This window comes from Geotrypetes seraphini, chromosome 2 (genome assembly GCF_902459505.1).
Source record: "Geotrypetes seraphini chromosome 2, aGeoSer1.1, whole genome shotgun sequence".
Lineage (NCBI taxonomy): Eukaryota > Metazoa > Chordata > Amphibia > Gymnophiona > Dermophiidae > Geotrypetes > Geotrypetes seraphini.
Window position 1 is genome coordinate 2403004 of NC_047085.1, and position 18658 is coordinate 2421661.

Genomic DNA, 18658 nt, shown 5'->3' on the forward strand with positions numbered 1-18658 from the left:
TATGCATCTAGTTTGCTCTTGAAGCCTAGGACGGTCGATTCCTCACTGTTTATGTGGTATTGCATTGTATGCAGAGTCCAGGTTCTTGCTGGTTCAATTTAACCTTTGTCTATGTATTTCTATTTTATCCCCTCTTTTACAAAACTGTGGAGCGTTTTTTAGTGCCAGCCGTGGTGGTAGCAGCTCTGATGCTCAGAATTCTATGAGCGTCAGAGCTGTTACCACCGTGGCTAAAATCCACATTACAGTTTTGTAAAAGGGGGAGGGGTAAGTTTGTGATAACATTCCATACTAGACGAAGGTGTTTTCTGTGTTCTGTGTGTTCGAAAGACATGGTTTTCTGTTAGGATTGACTGCAGGATTGATCTGTACTAGTCTGGCTTGTTTAGTTTTACAATGGGTGTATTGCTGTTGTACTTCTCACTGCAGTATGTAAGATGCTGCCTTTTCCTAGGTACTCATGTGTGGTGTGTGGCTTGTTACTAAAAATCATGTTTTTCGTACAGATGGGGGGGGGGGGGTGCCAAAAAATGATGGGCCCTGGGTATCACACATGCTAGGTATACCACTGCTCCTTGCTCAGCATCTCTCTTCTATGTTCTTATCTCTCCCCATGTTATAAGAACATAAGCAATGCCTCTTCTGGGTCAGACCTGAGGTCCATCGTGCCCAGCAGTCTGCTCATGCGGCGGCCCAACAGGTCCAGGACCTGTGTAGTAATCCTCTATCTATACCCGACCGCACTTAGAATACTGTGTCCAACACTGGTCTCCATACCTTAAAAAAGATATAACTCTGCTGGAAAAAGTGCAGAGGCGAGCCACGAAACTTATCAAAGGAATGGAAAATTTGACCTACAAAGATCGACTCAGGAAGCTGGGGCTGTTTACCCTTGAGAAGAGAAGACTAAGAGGGGATTTGATAGAGACTTTTAAAAATATTAAAAGGATTTGATAAAATAGACCAAAAAGAAGCATTACTGAAATATTCTGATGTGACGAGGACAAGAGGACATAGACTGAAACTGAGTGGCAGCAGGTTTAGGACAAATGTCAGGAAATTCTGTTTCACACAGCGCATGGTGGGTGCTTGGAATGCACTCCCGGAGGAGGTTGTGGAGGAGACTACTGTTCTGGGATTCAAACGCAAGCTGGATGCACACCTTCTTGCATATCATATTGAGGGATACGGTAAATCCGGGTCTCCAAAAAGGAGTACCTAAATGGGCCGCCGCGTGCTGCTGTTGCCAGCTTCAGGCCTTCCTCTCTGCCGGGTCCTGCCTACTTCCTGTTTTCATGAAGACAGGACCCGACAGAGAGGAAGGCCTGAAGCCGGCAACAGCAGTGAATTGTGAATGCTGTGCTGCCCGATGAAGTTCAGGACACCACGCTTTGGGTGACAAAAGGAGGAAAGGGAGCAGAGGGGGAGAGAATTGGGGAGAGTGTTGCTGTACCCAACTGCAGGGAATGAAAGGAGATGTCAGAGCTTGGAGGGAAGACGAGACGCCAGGGCATGGAGGGAAGGAGGAAGGTATGCCAGATCAAGGGAAAAGGAAGGGGGAAAGGAAGGAGGAGATGTCAGAGCATGGAGGGGGAGGGAGAGATGGAAGAAAAGGAAAGGAGAGAGATGCCGGGAATCAGGGAAGGGATGATGCCAGACCATGAGGTGGGAAAGAAAGAAAGGAGAAGAGAGAGATGCCAGAGCATAGGGGAGAGGGTGGTGACAGAGAGAGAAAAACGGAGAGATGACAGAGTTGAAATCAATCATGTACAAAGGAGAGAAGGGGCACGGGATAGATAGTTTATGGAAGGAGCATAGAAAGAGGGAAGATGCCATATGGAAGAGAGAGAGAGGGCGCACACTGGATACAAAGAGCACAGAGAGCAGTGAATGGAAGGGGCAAGATAGAGGATGAACAGTAGATGGAAGGGGTAGAGAGAGGGAAACAGACACTGAATGGAAGTGTGGGGGAGAGGAAGGACAGCTGCTGAATGGAAGTGTGAGGGAAAGGGGGAGCAGATGCTGGAAGGAAGTGGGGAGGAAAAAGAAAAAAAGGGCACATGCAGGATTGAGGGAAGAGGATAGAGTTAGTTACTGGAAGGGGTGAGGGAAAGAGGTGGCAAGCTATAGGTAGACACAGTGAAAGAGGGAAATTGAGGACTGAATAGTAAAAAAGAATTTAGACAGAGGCAGAAAATAAATTGAGAAGGAAGACCAGGGAAGAACAGGAGGAAGGGAGCGGAGAAAGAGATGCCAGAGCAGGGGGGAAGGAGAGGAGACAGATACCAGACCAATGGGGGTGAAAGGAGAGATGGAAGGGGGAGGCATACAGTTTCTGGAAGGGGCATAGAAGGAGAGAAGATGCCATATAGGGGCAGAGATGGCAGACAGTGGATGGAAGGAAGAGAGTAACAAGAAGATGAGGAAAGCAGAAACTAGAGAAGACAAAGGTAGAACAAAAATTTTCTATTTCTTTATTGCTTTGGGAGACATATAAGAACATAAGAACATAAGAACTGCCATCTCCGGATCAGACCTTCGGTCCATCAAGTCCGGCGATCCGCACACGCGGAGGCCCTGCCAGGTGTACACCTGGCGTAATTTATAGTCCACCATATCTTTATATGCCTCTCTTAAGGAGATATGCATCTAGTTTGCTCTTGAAGCCTAGGACGGTCGATTCCTCACTGTTTATGTGGTATTGCATTGTATGCAGAGTCCAGGTTCTTGCTGGTTCAATTTAACCTTTGTCTATGTATTTCTATTTTATCCCCTCTTTTACAAAACTGTGGAGCGTTTTTTAGTGCCAGCCGTGGTGGTAGCAGCTCTGATGCTCAGAATTCTATGAGCGTCAGAGCTGTTACCACCGTGGCTAAAATCCACATTACAGTTTTGTAAAAGGGGGAGGGGTAAGTTTGTGATAACATTCCATACTAGACGAAGGTGTTTTCTGTGTTCTGTGTGTTCGAAAGACATGGTTTTCTGTTAGGATTGACTGCAGGATTGATCTGTACTAGTCTGGCTTGTTTAGTTTTACAATGGGTGTATTGCTGTTGTACTTCTCACTGCAGTATGTAAGATGCTGCCTTTTCCTAGGTACTCATGTGTGGTGTGTGGCTTGTTACTAAAAATCATGTTTTTCGTACAGATGGGGGGGGGGGGTGCCAAAAAATGATGGGCCCTGGGTATCACACATGCTAGGTATACCACTGCTCCTTGCTCAGCATCTCTCTTCTATGTTCTTATCTCTCCCCATGTTATAAGAACATAAGCAATGCCTCTTCTGGGTCAGACCTGAGGTCCATCGTGCCCAGCAGTCTGCTCATGCGGCGGCCCAACAGGTCCAGGACCTGTGTAGTAATCCTCTATCTATACCCGACCGCACTTAGAATACTGTGTCCAACACTGGTCTCCATACCTTAAAAAAGATATAACTCTGCTGGAAAAAGTGCAGAGGCGAGCCACGAAACTTATCAAAGGAATGGAAAATTTGACCTACAAAGATCGACTCAGGAAGCTGGGGCTGTTTACCCTTGAGAAGAGAAGACTAAGAGGGGATTTGATAGAGACTTTTAAAAATATTAAAAGGATTTGATAAAATAGACCAAAAAGAAGCATTACTGAAATATTCTGATGTGACGAGGACAAGAGGACATAGACTGAAACTGAGTGGCAGCAGGTTTAGGACAAATGTCAGGAAATTCTGTTTCACACAGCGGGTGGTGGGTGCTTGGAATGCACTCCCGGAGGAGGTTGTGGAGGAGACTACTGTTCTGGGATTCAAACGCAAGCTGGATGCACACCTTCTTGCATATCATATTGAGGGATACGGTAAATCCGGGTCTCCAAAAAGGAGTACCTAAATGGGCCGCCGCGTGCTGCTGTTGCCGGCTTCAGGCCTTCCTCTCTGCCGGGTCCTGCCTACTTCCTGTTTTCATGAAGACAGGACCCGACAGAGAGGAAGGCCTGAAGCCGGCAACAGCAGTGAATTGTGAATGCTGTGCTGCCCGATGAAGTTCAGGACTTTTTAATGGCATTCGAAATAATGGCGGTAGCGGCTGGCTGGCCGGAGCAACAATGGGCAATGAGGCTGATTCCGTGTCTCGTTGGAGGTGCGTTAGCGGCATATCAGACTCTCAGCCCTGAGTTAGCTAATAACTACCGAGCCATTAAGAACCATGTCCTCGATTACTTAGGGTACACAAGGGAACACTACCGTCAGGAGTTCAGGGGTGCCCAGTTGAGGGACAAAGAGAGGCCCAAAGCACTTCTTCATAGGCTTAGGAAGCTAGTGGAAAGGTGGCTACAGCCCTGTCTCTTGGACCCACAGGCCATGCTCGCTGAAATTCTATTGGAGCAGTTTTTGGAGGCTCTTCCGAAGAACCTCAGAGCCTGGATTCAGAGACAGGGAAGCCGTCCACTAGGACATGTGATAGAGCTTGCAGAAGCTTATATTGATTCCTCTACTTCCGTAGGACCTGAAGGGAGCACCCATGGGGGTAACTTTGGCTATAAGGGACCTATAACTCAGACGGGAGGTGGCCGCAGATCCCAGGAGACTATTCCCAAGCCTACAAATGGGGCTTTGGATTCAGAAACACCTGGGAAGAAACCTGTATCTTGTTTTAGGTGTGGTAAACCCGAACACATGCAGAAACAGTGTAGGGTTAAGCTGACACTTACTACTTTTCGGGAGGAGGGTAAGAACTCTACCAAGCCTTATGAGATAGCGGTTCACATAAATGGCTATAGGGTTAAAGCCCTGCTTGATACAGGGGCAGAACAGTCGGTTATGTCCCGACCTTGTTGGGACCGAGTGAAACAATCTGGCTACTTTCCCAAGAGCTCACAGAAAGTCCCTATAGTTTGTGTACATGGAGACAAGAACCCTTATCCTCAATATAGGATCCCTATAAGATCTAAGGGGAAGGTAAGGTGCCTGGATGTGGCAGTGATTCCCAATGCTCCTGTTTCCCTTATTTTAGGGCGTGATTGGGCAGGCCTTGGGGAGGGCATCCAGGAAAAGAAACCCCTTAGAACCCAGGGTAAAGAAGGAGGATACAGATGTGCCCTTATGGCAAAGGAAGGTTCGAGTTGGAGGCGCAGGAGAAATAAGTCCAACAACTGTTATCCTCAGCAGGAGGGAAGGGCTTATTCTCATTGGCGTCCTACAATTCGATGGGCCCCTTTATCTGAAAATGCCCATGCTCTGACACAGGCCTATGATAAGGCAGCGGGATGCGATATCTACGCAGCTATGGATATAGTAGTGCAGAGTGGGGGAAGAGTATTGGTCCCCACTGATATCCAAGTATCTCCGCCACCGGGGTCTTATCTTTGGGTGGCCTCACGTTCAGGGCTAGCTTTACAACATTCCCTGGACGTAGGTGCTGGAGTTATTGATCCTGATTTCCGGGGAAATGTTTCTGTTCTTTTAATAAATAGCGCAGAAACGGACTACCAGGTTAAGAAAGGGGACTGAATAGCGCAACTCATTTGTGAACGAATCTACATAGTAACATAGTAACATAGTAGATGACGGCAGATAAAGACCCGAATGGTCCATCCAGTCTGCCCAACCTGATTCAATTTAAATTTTTTTTTTTTCTTCTTAGCTATTTCTGGGCGAGAATCCAAAGCTTTTCCCGGTACTGTGCTTGGGTTCCAACTGCCGAAATCTCTGTTAAGACTTACTCCAGCCCATCTACACTCTCCCAGCCATTGAAGCCCTCCCCTGCCCATCCTCCTCCAAACGGCCATGCACAGACACAGACCGTACAAGTCTGCCCAGTAACTGGCCTAGTTCAATCTTTAATATTATTTTCTGATTCTAAATCTTCTGTGTTCATCCCACGCTTCTTTGAACTCAGTCACAGTTTTACTCTCCACCACCTCTCTCGGGAGCGCATTCCAGGCATCCACCACCCTCTCCGTAAAGTAGAATTTCCTAACATTGCCCCTGAATTTACCACCCCTCAACCTCAAATTATGTCCTCTGGTTTTACCATTTTCCTTTCTCTGGAAAAGATTTTGTTCTACGTTAATACCCTTTAAGTATTTGAACGTCTGAATCATATCTCCCCTGTCTCTCCTTTCCTCTAGGGTATACATATTCAGGGCTTCCAGTCTCTCCTCATACGTCTTCTGGCGCAAGCCTCCTATCATTTTCGTCGCCCTCCTCTGGACCGCCTCAAGTCTTCTTACGTCTTTCGCCAGATACGGTCTCCAAAACTGAACACAATACTCCAAGTGGGGCCTCACCAATGACCTGTACAGGGGCATCAACACCTTCTTCCTTCTACTGACTACGCCTCTCTTTATACCCAGAATCCTTCTGGCAGCAGCCACTGCCTTGTCACACTGTTTTTTCGCCTTTAGATCTTCGGACACTATCACCCCAAGGTCCCTCTCCCCGTCCGTGCATATCAGCTTCTCTCCTCCCAGCATATACGGTTCCTTCCTATTATTAATCCCCAAATGCATTACTCTGCATTTCTTTGCATTGAATTTTAGTTGCCAGGCATTAGACCATTCCTCTAACTTTTGCAGATCCTTTTTCATATTTTCCACTCCCTCTACGGTGTCTACTCTGTTACAAATCTTGGTATCATCTGCAAAAAGGCACACTTTTCCTTCTAACCCTTCAGCAATGTCACTTACATACATATTGAACAGGATTGGCCCCAGCACCGAACCCTGAGGGACTCCACTAGTCACCTTTCCTTCCTTCGAGCGACTTCCATTAACCACCACCCTCTGGCGTCTGTCCGACAGCCAGTTTCTGACCCAGTTCACCACTTTGGGTCCTAACTTCAGCCCTTCAAGTTTGTTCAACAGCCTCCTATGAGGAACTGTATCAAAGGCTTTGCTGAAATCCAAGTAAATTACATCTAGCATATGTCCTCGATCCAGCTCTCTGGTCACCCAATCAATAAATTCAATCAGGTTCGTTTGGCACGATTTACCTTTTGTAAAGCCATGTTGCCTCAGATCCTGTAACCCATTAGATTCAAGGAAGTACACTATCCTTTCTTTCAGCAACACTTCCATTATTTTTCCAACAACTGAAGTGAGGCTCACCGGCCTGTAGTTTCCTGCTTCATCCTTGTGACCACTTTTATGAATAGGGACCACATCCGCTCTCCTCCAATCCCCAGGAATCACTCCCGTCTCCAGAGATTTGTTGAACAAGCCCAGCGCCATTTTTTATGTGCAGACGAACACTAAGTCGCACTTTTTCAATGACATGACCCCTGAAGAAGCCATTGTATGTGGTGAAACGGGTCCCGTAGGGCGTTCAGCCATGTATTACTACCTTTGCTAACCACAAACCAGCTTTCACAAGATAAGTGCAAAGAATTTTTTGATATACATTTTAAACATTTATTACATTTAGCACTTTATAAGAGCTTGTAGAAAGTTTGCAGTTTCTGCATTGATTAATACCGGCTCAATGAAAGATACCATTTACCTGTCAGAGTGGTTTTAAAACACTGCTGTGTTCTACCATCACAGGTCTCTGAGAGCGGTATTACAATAAGAACAAGAATTTTGTTTGAGTTGGTCTTCTATTTTGGATAGTTGATTTTGATTTTTGTAAGAAGACTTTGCCAAATATAGTGATTCAGTTCTTTCAATTTCACCCTGTAGTCCTTTCTGCTCTCCTCTTCTTTGGTTTTTTTATATTTCATGAACGCCAACTCTTTCGCCTTTATTTTCTCAGCCACTAGGTTGGAGAACCATATCGGCTTCCTTTTTCTCTTGTTTTTATTGATTTTCTTCACATAAAGGTCCGTAGCCATTTTTATCGCTCCTTTCAGCTTAGACCACTGTCTTTCCACTTCTCTTATGTCCTCCCATCCTAACTGCTCTTTCTTCAGGTACTTTCCCATTGCATTAAAGTCCGTACGTTTGAAATCTAGGACTTTAAGTATCGTGCAGCCGCTCTCCACTTTAGCCGTTATATCAAACCAAACCGTTTGATGATCGCTACTACCCAGGTGAGCACCCACTCGAACATTAGAGATACTCTCTCCATTTGTGAGGACCAGATCCAATATCGCTTTTTCCCTTGTGGGTTCCGTCACCATTTGTCTGAGCAGAGCCTCTTGAAAGGCATCCACAATCTCCCTACTTCTTTCCGATTCCGCAGACGGAACATTCCAGTCCGCATCCGGCAGGTTGAAATCTCCCAACAGCAGAACCTCCTCTTTCCTTCCAAACTTTTGGATATCCACAATCAGATCCTTATCAATTTGCTGCGATTGAGTCGGAGGTCTGTAGACTACACCCACGTAGATAGAAGTTCCATCTTCTCTTTTCAGAGCAATCTTTTTATTTATTTATTTATTTAGATTTTTATCCCGTCCTCCCAATAGCTCAGAACGGTTTACAAATGAACATACACAGTGGGGAGCAACTAGACATATAAGTGGTACAACAGGTTTAGTGATTGGATTTAGTTTTTGGAGAGAATTTAAATACAGGGAGAGTAAGCAGAGAGAGAGAAGGGGGAAATACAGTAGTTTGGTTTAAGGAAAGTTATAAGCGTATAGGTTGAATTTGTTAGTGGATAGAGTAAGAGAGGGTCATACTGGAATTTCGGGAAGGTGGTAGGAGAGTGGAGGGTGGGGCCTAAGGGGGGGAGAAGACAGAGGAGATCTTTAATTGAAGAGGAGGGTCTTTACCGATTTACGGAATGTTAATAATGAGTTCTGTTGTCTAAGTTGGGGGGGGAGTTGGTTCCAGAGGTGTGGAATGAAGTGGCTGTAGGATCGTTTGTGGGCAGTTTCTGTGAGCAGGGATCTTCCCGGGGGGGTGCATAGGCGTATCTCTGACTTTGAGCGGAGGGTGCGAGTGGGGTTATAGATGGGAAGTTTGGATTTTATGTAGGAGGGGGTGGTGGAGTAGATTCTCTTGTGGGCAATTGTCAGGGCTTTGAAAGTACAGCGTTGGCTAATTGGGAGCCAGTGTTCAGCATGGAGTGCCGGGGAGATGGAATCGTGGTAGTTGAGGTTGTGTAGGAGGCGGATGGCTGCATTTTGGACCCGTTGGAGGCGTTTGATATTATTTTTGGTTAGTCCATTAAATAGGGAGTTACAATAATCCATTCTGGAGAGGACATATGCGTATAGGAGTTGGGCGAGGTCTGGTGTGGAGATGTAGGGTTTGATCCTTTTCAGTTGGCGAAGGTAGTAGAAGGAGGTGGAGACTACTTGGGATATGTGGTTGGATAAGGATAGGTGTCCGTCTAGGGTTACTCCCAGGCTGCGAACTTGATCTGCTGCCGTTAGTAGAGTGGAATCCCATGTTAGTGTAGGTCGTAGGTATTTGGTGTTTTTGTTTCTGATCCATAGGAGTTCGGTTTTGGAGGCATTGAGTTGAAGCTTGTTGTTTGACATCCAAGTCTTCATGTCAGTGAGGCAGAGTTCGAGGTTAGCAATTTGGGATGGCCGGTTTTCGCCTAAGGGGAGGAGCAGCTGGATGTCATCTGCATAAGAGTGGATTTTGATTTTATATTTTTGCGCTATATCGATGACGGGTTTGATGTAGAGATTGAATAGGAGGGGGGATAGAAGGGCGCCTTGAGGAACGCCATATTTGATGGGCTTAGGGTTAGATTTATGTGTCCCTAGTAGGACAGTTTGGGTCCTTTGGTGAAGGAAGGAGGTGATCCATTGGAGGGCTGTGTCTTTGATTCCGAGGTCTTGGAGTCTAGATGTGAGTAGGTGGTGGTCAACTGTGTCGAAGGCAGCGCTAAGGTCAAGTAGGACTAGTAGGGCGTCATTGCCTTTGTCAAGTATTGACCAGCTGTCGTCGATGATATCAAGGAGAACTGATTCTGTGCTGTGGCCCTTACGGAAGCCGGATTGGGCTGGGGATAGGGCAGCTTGTTCTTCAATGAAAGGGTGTAGGCGGTGGAGTACAATTCGTTCAAGGAGTTTGGAGACAATTGGGAGGTTGGAGACTGGGCGATAGTTGCCAGGTTCATTAGGATCAAGGGAGGGTTTTTTGAGAGTGGGCTTGATAATAGCTGATTTCCAGCTGAGGGGGACAGTTCCAGTAGTTAGAGAGGTGTTAATGATGGGGAGGATGGATTCTGCCATGGCGTCTCCGGCAGATAGCAGGAGGCTGGACGGGCAGGGGTCGAGGATGGTGTTGGAGGGTTTGAGTTCTCTCAGGGTTTCGAGGACCTCCGCATGAGTAGCTAAATGAAATTGGGAGAGAGTGGCGGAAGGGGGGGTATATGGAGTTGGTTGGAGCTGAGTAGGAGTGTGTTTGGTGTTGAGGTCGAGGTTAGCTCGGATGTTTTGTACTTTGGACTGGAAGAAGTCCGAGAGAGTTTCGCTATCGAGTTCTGTTTGGTTGATTTGATTATTCCTTTGGGCATTGGTGAAGCTTCTTCCTCTCCCCAGGTCCCTTGCATTTCGGTCGCTTGGATATTGATCTGGCAACCAAAGTTGGAGAAATGGAAGCAGTTACTACCCACACGTAGAGGGACAAAAGGGTTTGGTTCCTCTGATGTTCTTTTGGAAAGGAGCATAGTATCTCTAGGCCCAACGATTTCCCAGTCTGACCAAGACTCTCTGTCAGTCATAGAAAAGGCTGTTGAACAACAATTCTGTAGACTGCAGCGAGAATTAGCTCAGGGTCAGGAGGGCCACAAACAACAATGGCAACAAGCCGTCCAGGAGGTGGAGGGGAGTTTGGGTGATAAATTACAGCAGGCTCTTTTACTCCAGGACCAATTATTAAGGTCTACTCTGGAGGAGAATTTCCAGCAGTGTCAAGAAGATCTGCAATCTCTAAAAGAGAATACTCGAGATATAAAAAAACAGATTGAGCATGGTGAATGCCACGTAGTAGAACAGCAAGATCCTAACTCAGGGATATATGACATTGCCTGTGCGGTTAGCCAAGTGTGTGAGGAAGTTAGAAAGGTCCAAACACAAGTGAAACAGATAAGTGGTGAAAATCTTAAAAAAGTGAGTGAGCTTATCTCAAGTTTTGGTACCAGAATAAACTCCTTAGAAGAAGGGTTAATTCTGTTAACTGATCCAGAGGCCATAGCTCAGGCCCAGGAGATACAACGGAATGGAGGTTTTTACACTACAGAACCAAGTCCTTCTTTGGAGAGGAAAGACTACAGGAATAGGAAACGTTAACCTATGTTTGCTGACGCTTTATCCCGTGTTGGGGAAAAGGACCCGGAGAGGCCTAGGTCCATCCCTAGCAGTCAGTTAAGGGGAGGGGTATGTGGTAAGCAGACTATGCCTGCTAGGAATGTCCCAAGAGCAGTGCACAAGTCAGGTTTAGGCTCCACACAATTACCTACTTTTAAAACCCAATTTCAGTCAGTGAATGAGTTTCCTTCTGTGTCCTGTAGAGGGAGTAGGAGGGAAGAACTGCAGGATTCCCATCCCCCACACAAGCCTAGGGTGATTAACAAGAAATCACTTCCTCCTGAGGGTTTGGGGCGGGGCTGCAGACTCCTTAACTTGAAGTACCAGTTTCTTGAGAATCAGAAGCAGCAGACACTTGGAGAGGACAGGTTCCAGCGCTCAGGGCTGAGAGCGCTGAATGTCAGCCAAACTCCAGAAGCTATGGAGCTAACAGAGGCTGGTGAGGACATGTCTCTTAATCTACTGCAGGAGCCTCAGGATATGGAACTGGAAGCCAATGCTGAGTCAATTATTGAATTGCCTGGTGAAGATATGGAGATATACTGTGTGAGAGGCAAGTGACTGACTATTGCATGTTTTTTTGAAAGTTTGTTTTGTTAATGGCTTGCCTGTGCTGGCTACTTTAAGTCAGCTGAAGAACAAGAGAAATTATCTTTTGAACTTGGTGAAGGACTGAATTTTTGGAACTTGTTTTCCTTGTTTTTCTTTGGGAGAAGTGATCTGTTCCCAGTCCCAGACAGAGGGGTTAGCCCTGTGTTCATAGTGGTGGGATAGAGGGCCAATTTTCATGGCAGATTAACACCACACGGAGCACTCTGTCTGGCCAGCACTCTGATGCTGAAGAAGCCAGTGTAATTACACTGACTTATTTGGAATTGAGATAACTCTGAAGATTGTGTATTTTGAGGTTTTTTTTTTCTTTTCCTTTGGATACATGTTGATGGACTATGAGTTTGTGGACTTTGGCAACTTATTTAGTTTTGCCTTATGGATATTGAGTCTGAGTGATAAACAGAATCATCCTGACAAAGCTTGATATTTATTTTTACTTTAAAGATTAAAGCTAAAGTTTATTTTGAAAAGAACTTACCTGGTGTGGTGGTGTCCTTAGCTAAACGCTATATTATTTTCCTTGTGCTGTCCGTAGCGGCTCACAAGAAGTTTTTCTTGTACCGGTGGCCCAAGACACCTTGCCCTGAGGCTGCCGGTTACAACACTCCTCCTGAAACGCCCCCGTTTAGCTTTGGTCGTTCAGCAGCACTATGAAGGCCTAGGTCATTTAGAAATATGTCCAAAACCCATTTTTATTATCGGCACTTGGACATATTTGGACAATGTTCGTCCAAGTCCCGACTTAGGCCGGTTTTTGGATGTTTTTCTCTTTCGATTATGAGCCCCCTATTATTTTTCTTTCACATTCGGCTCATAGTTCAATAGTCATGGGCAACAACAGAGCATGATTACTTTCTTATCCCATACCTTATTTGTAATTATCCCTTTTCCCCAAACTGAGATGAAATTGTAACCAATCCATTTTTTCTTTCCTTAAGTTTCTTGATATGTTTGTACAGTCATAATTTGTTAACTTGTTTGTGCTTGTTTCTTCTCTTTCTTATAATTTTATATTGTAAACCGTTTAGGTTTTATATTTGCAGTATATCAAATAAATTAAACTTGAACTTACAAAGTCTAGGGGACACTCAATGAAGTTACTTTTAAAACCAATAGGAGGAAATATTTTTTCATTCAGAGAATAGTTAAGCTCTGGAACACATTGCCAGAGGATGTGGTAAGAGTGGTTAATGGAGCTGATTTCCTGGAGGAAAAGTCCATAGTCTGTTTTTGAGAAAGACATGGGGAAGCCACTGCTTGCCCTGGATTGGTAGCATGGAATGTTGCTACTTTTTGGGTTTTGGTCAGGTACTGGTGACCTAGATTTGCCACCGTGAAGACGGGTACTGGGCTTGATGGACCATTGGCCTGACCCAGTAAGGATATTCTTATATTCATACTGAGTTGTTTTTGGGTTTGCTTGTTTTTTATGGGGGGGGGGGTAACCAAAACCAAATCTATGACCGCAATTTCTCACTCTGTTTCAGTCAAAACAAACCTATCTCCCTCACCTAACTCTCACTGGTTCTCTAGAGGTGCCATCAGGATATAAGTGATTCTCAGTCACTCCTGCCCATATGGCTGTGTTGTCAATGGCTGCCACAATCTCTGCTTGCAGTCTCAAAAGTCTACTGCTTGAGGTTGAGCAGCCATTTGACAGCGGAGCAACTGGAGATCAACACCACCATGAGGAGTCTTGGAATAGGGGGAAGAGGTGAAGGAGTTAGGGAGCTAGGGGACACAGCACAAAGTTTTGGTTCCAGCTGAAAACACACTGGGATTTTCAGCCTAAACCAAAACAAGACCAAATACAGATTTTGGGCCAGGTTTGTCACCAAAAAACAAAACCAGAAAATTCAGTCGGTTTCAAGTCTTGGGCAGAGCCACATATGGCTCCCAAGCATTTTTGTCACTTTGGAAGTGCAACCACATCTCAGCAATAACATTTTGTCAAATTTATTCATAAGTACTTTCTCACTGAAAGCTCAAAATAATGGTTATTTTTAATGGTAATTTAAGAGAGAAATTCTCCATTCTCCAGAGGAAGAGGTCTGGCAGTGTACTGCTTCTTACCCAGACTCCTGCTAAATGGGGCAGTAACAGGCAGTGCCAAGCTCTGTGTCACAGGATATCCACACCAAAAAATCATTGGACATTATTGACATATTTTGCAATGCCAACCAGTCTGTGATTTTGAAAGAACCTGGAAAGTGTAGCTTAGTGGTTAGAGCTACAGCCTCAGCATTCTGAGGTTCTATGTTCAAACCCTGCACAGCGTCTTGTGAGCTCCAGATCAAGTCACTTAATCCTCCACTGCCCCAGGTACATTAGATAGGGAAAATGCTTGAGCACCTGATTTGTAACCCATTCTGAGCTCCTTTGGGAAGACAGGCTAAAAAAAGAAATCGAATAAATCAATTCATTCCAAAGAACTGCATTTTTGGCAGAGCGGAGCAACCAAAATTTCCATTATTACCATCTCCTGAATGGAGCGTCCCCATACTCAAGTTACGCAGAGCCATGGACATGAAGATCCACATGGGAATCTGAATCCACATCAGCAGGCTGGCCTTGAAGGGATGGCAGTTATCTCGCACGTACAACCCAGAAATGATTCTCTTCAGATTTTTTCTGAAATGGAATCTAGGGCAAGAGAGAAACAAATTTACAAAGACTCCAAGTAAGGGTAACAATTCCTTACTGCCTGAAGCCAAATGTATGTGAAGCATCCAATGTCCTCTGGCTCTAATTTGAGGAAACTTTTTTCCAACGTGTGAAACCTCTTTTTAATGCAGAAAAGAGATTTTAGGTAATTGTGTAGTTGTATACATGTGTGCAAATACGTATGCTGACAAGACGACATGAACTTAAATATGTGACATGCATAAACATTCTCGACGTAATGTGGGTACAGAAAGGTTCAAAGAAGAGCGACCAAGATAAAGGGGATGTAATTCCTCTTGTATGAAGAAAGGCTAAAAGGTTAGGGCTCTTCATCTTGGAAAAGAGACAGCTGAGGGGAGATATAATTCAGGTTTGAACAAGTTCCTGGAGGAAAAGTTCATAATCTGTTGTTGAGACTGACATGGGGGAAGCCACTACCCGCCCTGGATCGGTAGCATGGAATGTTGCTACTTAACATAGTAACATAGTAGATGACGGCAGATAAAGACCTGAATGGTCCATCCAGTCTGCCCAACCTGATTCAATTTAAATTTTTTTTTTTAAATTTAATTTTTTTAAATTTTTTTTCTTAGCTATTTCTGGGCAAGAATCCAAAGCTTTACCCGGTACTGTGCTTGGGTTCCAAATGCCAAAATCTCTGTTAAGACTTACTCCAGCCCATCTACACCCTCCCAGCCATTGAAGCCCTCCCCTGCCCATCCTCCACCAAACGGCCATACACAGACTGTGCAAGTCTGTCCAGTGTTCTTGTGGTTTTTGTCAGGTACTGGTGCTGAATTGGCCACTGTGAGGATGGGCTACTGGGCTGACCCAGTAAGGCTATTCTTATGTTCTTGTATCAATTTCAGTCCTGGCCCTCCAAATCAACTCTCACCTATCTGTGCAAGTCCAACCATAACCTCTCCAATTCTATCTCCATTCTTCTCCTTCCTCCCTCTTCTCTCCCTTTCACATCTATTCTGTCTCCTAAAGCTTGCTTACATTCACAGCCTCTTTCTCTCTCATGTTCTCCATCTTTTTGCTTTCAGACTTGGCTTCTCCCTGAAGACGGTGTCACAGAGGTTACCTCTCCCCCCCCCCCAAACACCTTCCACAGTTGGCTGTGGTGGTGGTGGTGGACTGCTACTCACACCTTTTCTTCTGCCTCAGTCTCACTGCTTTGCTTCCTTTTAAGTCCACTCAATTTGCCTATTCACTCCACTACATCTCCAGGTAGTGGCCATTTATCAATCCCCTTACAAGTCTCCCTTTTCTTTTCTCACTGATTAATGGCTTAAGCAGAAAAACAAAGCACACACTCACCTGGCAACTCTTTCAGACCATCCTTTCTGCCTGCCATAAACAGAAACTTCATACCGGAGCCTTTTCACAAGGGTTTCAATTTCAGGCTGTAAATTCTCTACCTGAGTAAAGAAAAGGAAGAGGCTGAAAAATACCCAGCTGATTCCAAACTCTGCTGCCACTCCTCTTCTCTCTGCTCAACTCGCACATCCCTTGCCCCTCCCACCTCTTCATCCTCTTGATTCCATGCATCATTCTGTCCCCCTTCACTGTTCTGATCTTGCACCTCAATCAGCCCCCCTCTTCGCTTTCTAATCCCATACCTCAGTCCTCCCCCTTTGTTTTCTAATCCTATCCCCTATCTGTCCACCCCACACTTCAGTCTGCCCCCCATGTTCTCCTCATCCTGCACCTGTCTGCCTCCTCACGCACCTCAGTTTGCCTCCCTCTTCACTCTCTATTCTATTCTCTTCTGCTGTCTCATATTCTGCCCTTAACCCAAGCTGCAGAGTGGCTTACAACAAGATGACCTTTTCAATTAGAAGGGATGTCACAATAAATTGGTCGTTTGGAAGTATTAATTTTAAAACAGGTAAGCTTTTAAAGCTTTTCTAAATTGAATGTAAGAAGGAATTTGCCAAATATAGGTAGTACATATAGTTGCACTCTGAAAAGTACAAGATTGTTCCCAACTATATTTTAACCACACAAGCTTAATTGACAGAAAATTTAAATCCCTCTTGTGCCAATCTCTGGTAGTATGCCTGTGTGCAGTAAATGACGTGCTCTGTAAACTAAACAGGCATTAACCCAAGGGTACTCAAGGAACTAAAAGACGTAATAGCGGAGCCACTTGACAGATATACAACCTATCCTTAAAAACCGGAGAGATCCCGGAGGATTGGAAAATAGCAAATGTCACGCCCATCTTCAAGAAGGGCGCAAGGGGGGACCCAGGAAACTACAGGCCGGTGAGCCTGACCTCAGTCCCGGGAAAGATGATGGAGGCACTGATTAAAGACGGCATCTGTGAGCACATCGAAAAAAATGGGCAGCTAAAACCAAGTCAACATGGCTTCTGTAAGGGTAGGTCATGCCTCACAAACTTATTGCACTTCTTTGAGGGAGTGAACAGCCAGGTGGATAAAGGGGAATCTATAGACATCATTTACCTTGACTTCCAAAAAGCCTTCGACAAGGTGCCACACGAGAGACTGCTTAAAAAGATATGGAACCACGGGGTACAAGGGGAGGTCCACCGATGGATCAAAAACTGGCTGGCAAACAGGAAGCAGAGGGTTGGCGTAAAGGGCCACTACTCAGACTGGAAAGGGGTCACGAGCGGAGTTCCGCAGGGGTCGGTGCTGGGACCGCTCTTGTTCAATATCTACATAAATGACCTAGAGGCGGGAACTAAGTGTGAAGTCATTAAATTTGCAGATGACACCAAACTATACAGCAGGGCTCAAACCAAGGAAGACTGCGAGGATCTCCAAAAGGATCTAACGCAGCTGGAAAAGTGGGCCGAAAAATGGCAGATGAGCTTCAACGTGGGGAAATGCAAGGTCATGCACGTGGGGAAAAAGAACCCGATGTTCACATACAAAATGGGGGGAACACCACTAGGGGTTAGTAACCTGGAGAGAGACCTGGGAGTGATGGTAGACGCAACACTGAAGGCATCGGCGCAATGCACCACAGCCTCTAGGAAAGCAAACAGAATGCTGGGTATCATTAAGAAGGGTATTACGACCAGGACAAAGGAAGTTATCATGCCGCTGTATCGTGCAATGGTACGGCCGCATCTGGAGTACTGTGTCCAGTACTGGTCGCCGTACCTCAAGAAAGACATGGCGGTACTTGAGGGAGTACAAAGAAGAGCAACCAAACTGATAAAGGGAATGGAAAATCTCCCATATACCGACAGATTGAAGCAGTTAGGACTTTTCTCCCTGGAGAAGCGAAGACTTAGAGAAGACATGATAGAAACCTTCAAGATCCTGAAGGGCATAGAAAAAGTAGACAAGGACAGATTTTTCAAATTAAGGGGCACCACAAGCACAAGGGGGCATTGGGGGAAATTGAAAGGGGACAGGTTTAGAACAAACGCTAGGAAGTACTTTTTCACTCAGAGGGTGGTAGATACATGGAACGCGCTTCCAGAGGCTGTTGTAGACAAGAAAACACTAAATGGTTTCAAAGAAGGTTTGGATAGATTCCTAGAAGAAAAAGGGATTGGGGGGTATAGATAGGTATAGACCATTGCTCAGGCAATGGGCCTGATGGGCCGCCGCGGGAGCGGACCGCTGAGCAGGATGGACCTATGGCCTGCCTCAGCGGAGGCAACTTCTTATGTTCTTATCTTGCACCTCAATCTGCCACCCCTCTTTGCTCTCCTGATCCCTGTCCTTACTTTGCCTCCCTCCTCCCCACCTTCCCTCTCTTGGTCATACTCTTCATTCTACTGGTTTGTCCTTCTCATATCCATGATGAATTGCCAGCAGTCATGATGTCTCAAACCAGTCTGGTCTTTGAGGAAATCCATGATGAATATGTATGAGATGGCTCTGCCTTTCATCTGATCATGGGGGGAAGAGGAAGAACCACATGCCTCAAGCCCTCTGGAGGTCCAGACACAGGACAGGAGGGGCACAGAAGGTACCAATAGAAGAAAACTATTTGCACAAGAGGACAACTGAACCCAATAGAATTTTGAACACATTATAGCTTAATATTTAACTCAGTTTTTGATCCAAATTTCATTTTAGGATGGAAAAACTTTAGCAATCAGGTCTTAAATGATATTACACCTCTGAAAGAATGCAGGAAAAGACATTATCAGACAGCTGGTATGATACTGATTTAATGGTTTTAAAGTGAGAATTACATAAATTGGA

General features: G+C 45.4%; 1 protein-coding gene across 1 annotated transcript in view; it reads right to left on the reverse strand.

Annotated features, from left to right (window-relative positions):
* The window catches only part of LOC117355151 (cytochrome c oxidase assembly protein COX18, mitochondrial), a 58421-nt gene that overhangs the window by 23327 nt on the left and 16436 nt on the right, over positions 1 to 18658 (reverse strand). Inside the window, exons 3-4 of the mRNA XM_033933280.1 lie at positions 15783 to 15883; positions 14272 to 14438 (exon numbers count right to left, since the gene is read on the reverse strand). Coding sequence (XP_033789171.1) covers positions 14272 to 14438; positions 15783 to 15883 — 268 coding nt within the window. The remainder of the gene's footprint in view (positions 1 to 14271; positions 14439 to 15782; positions 15884 to 18658) is intronic.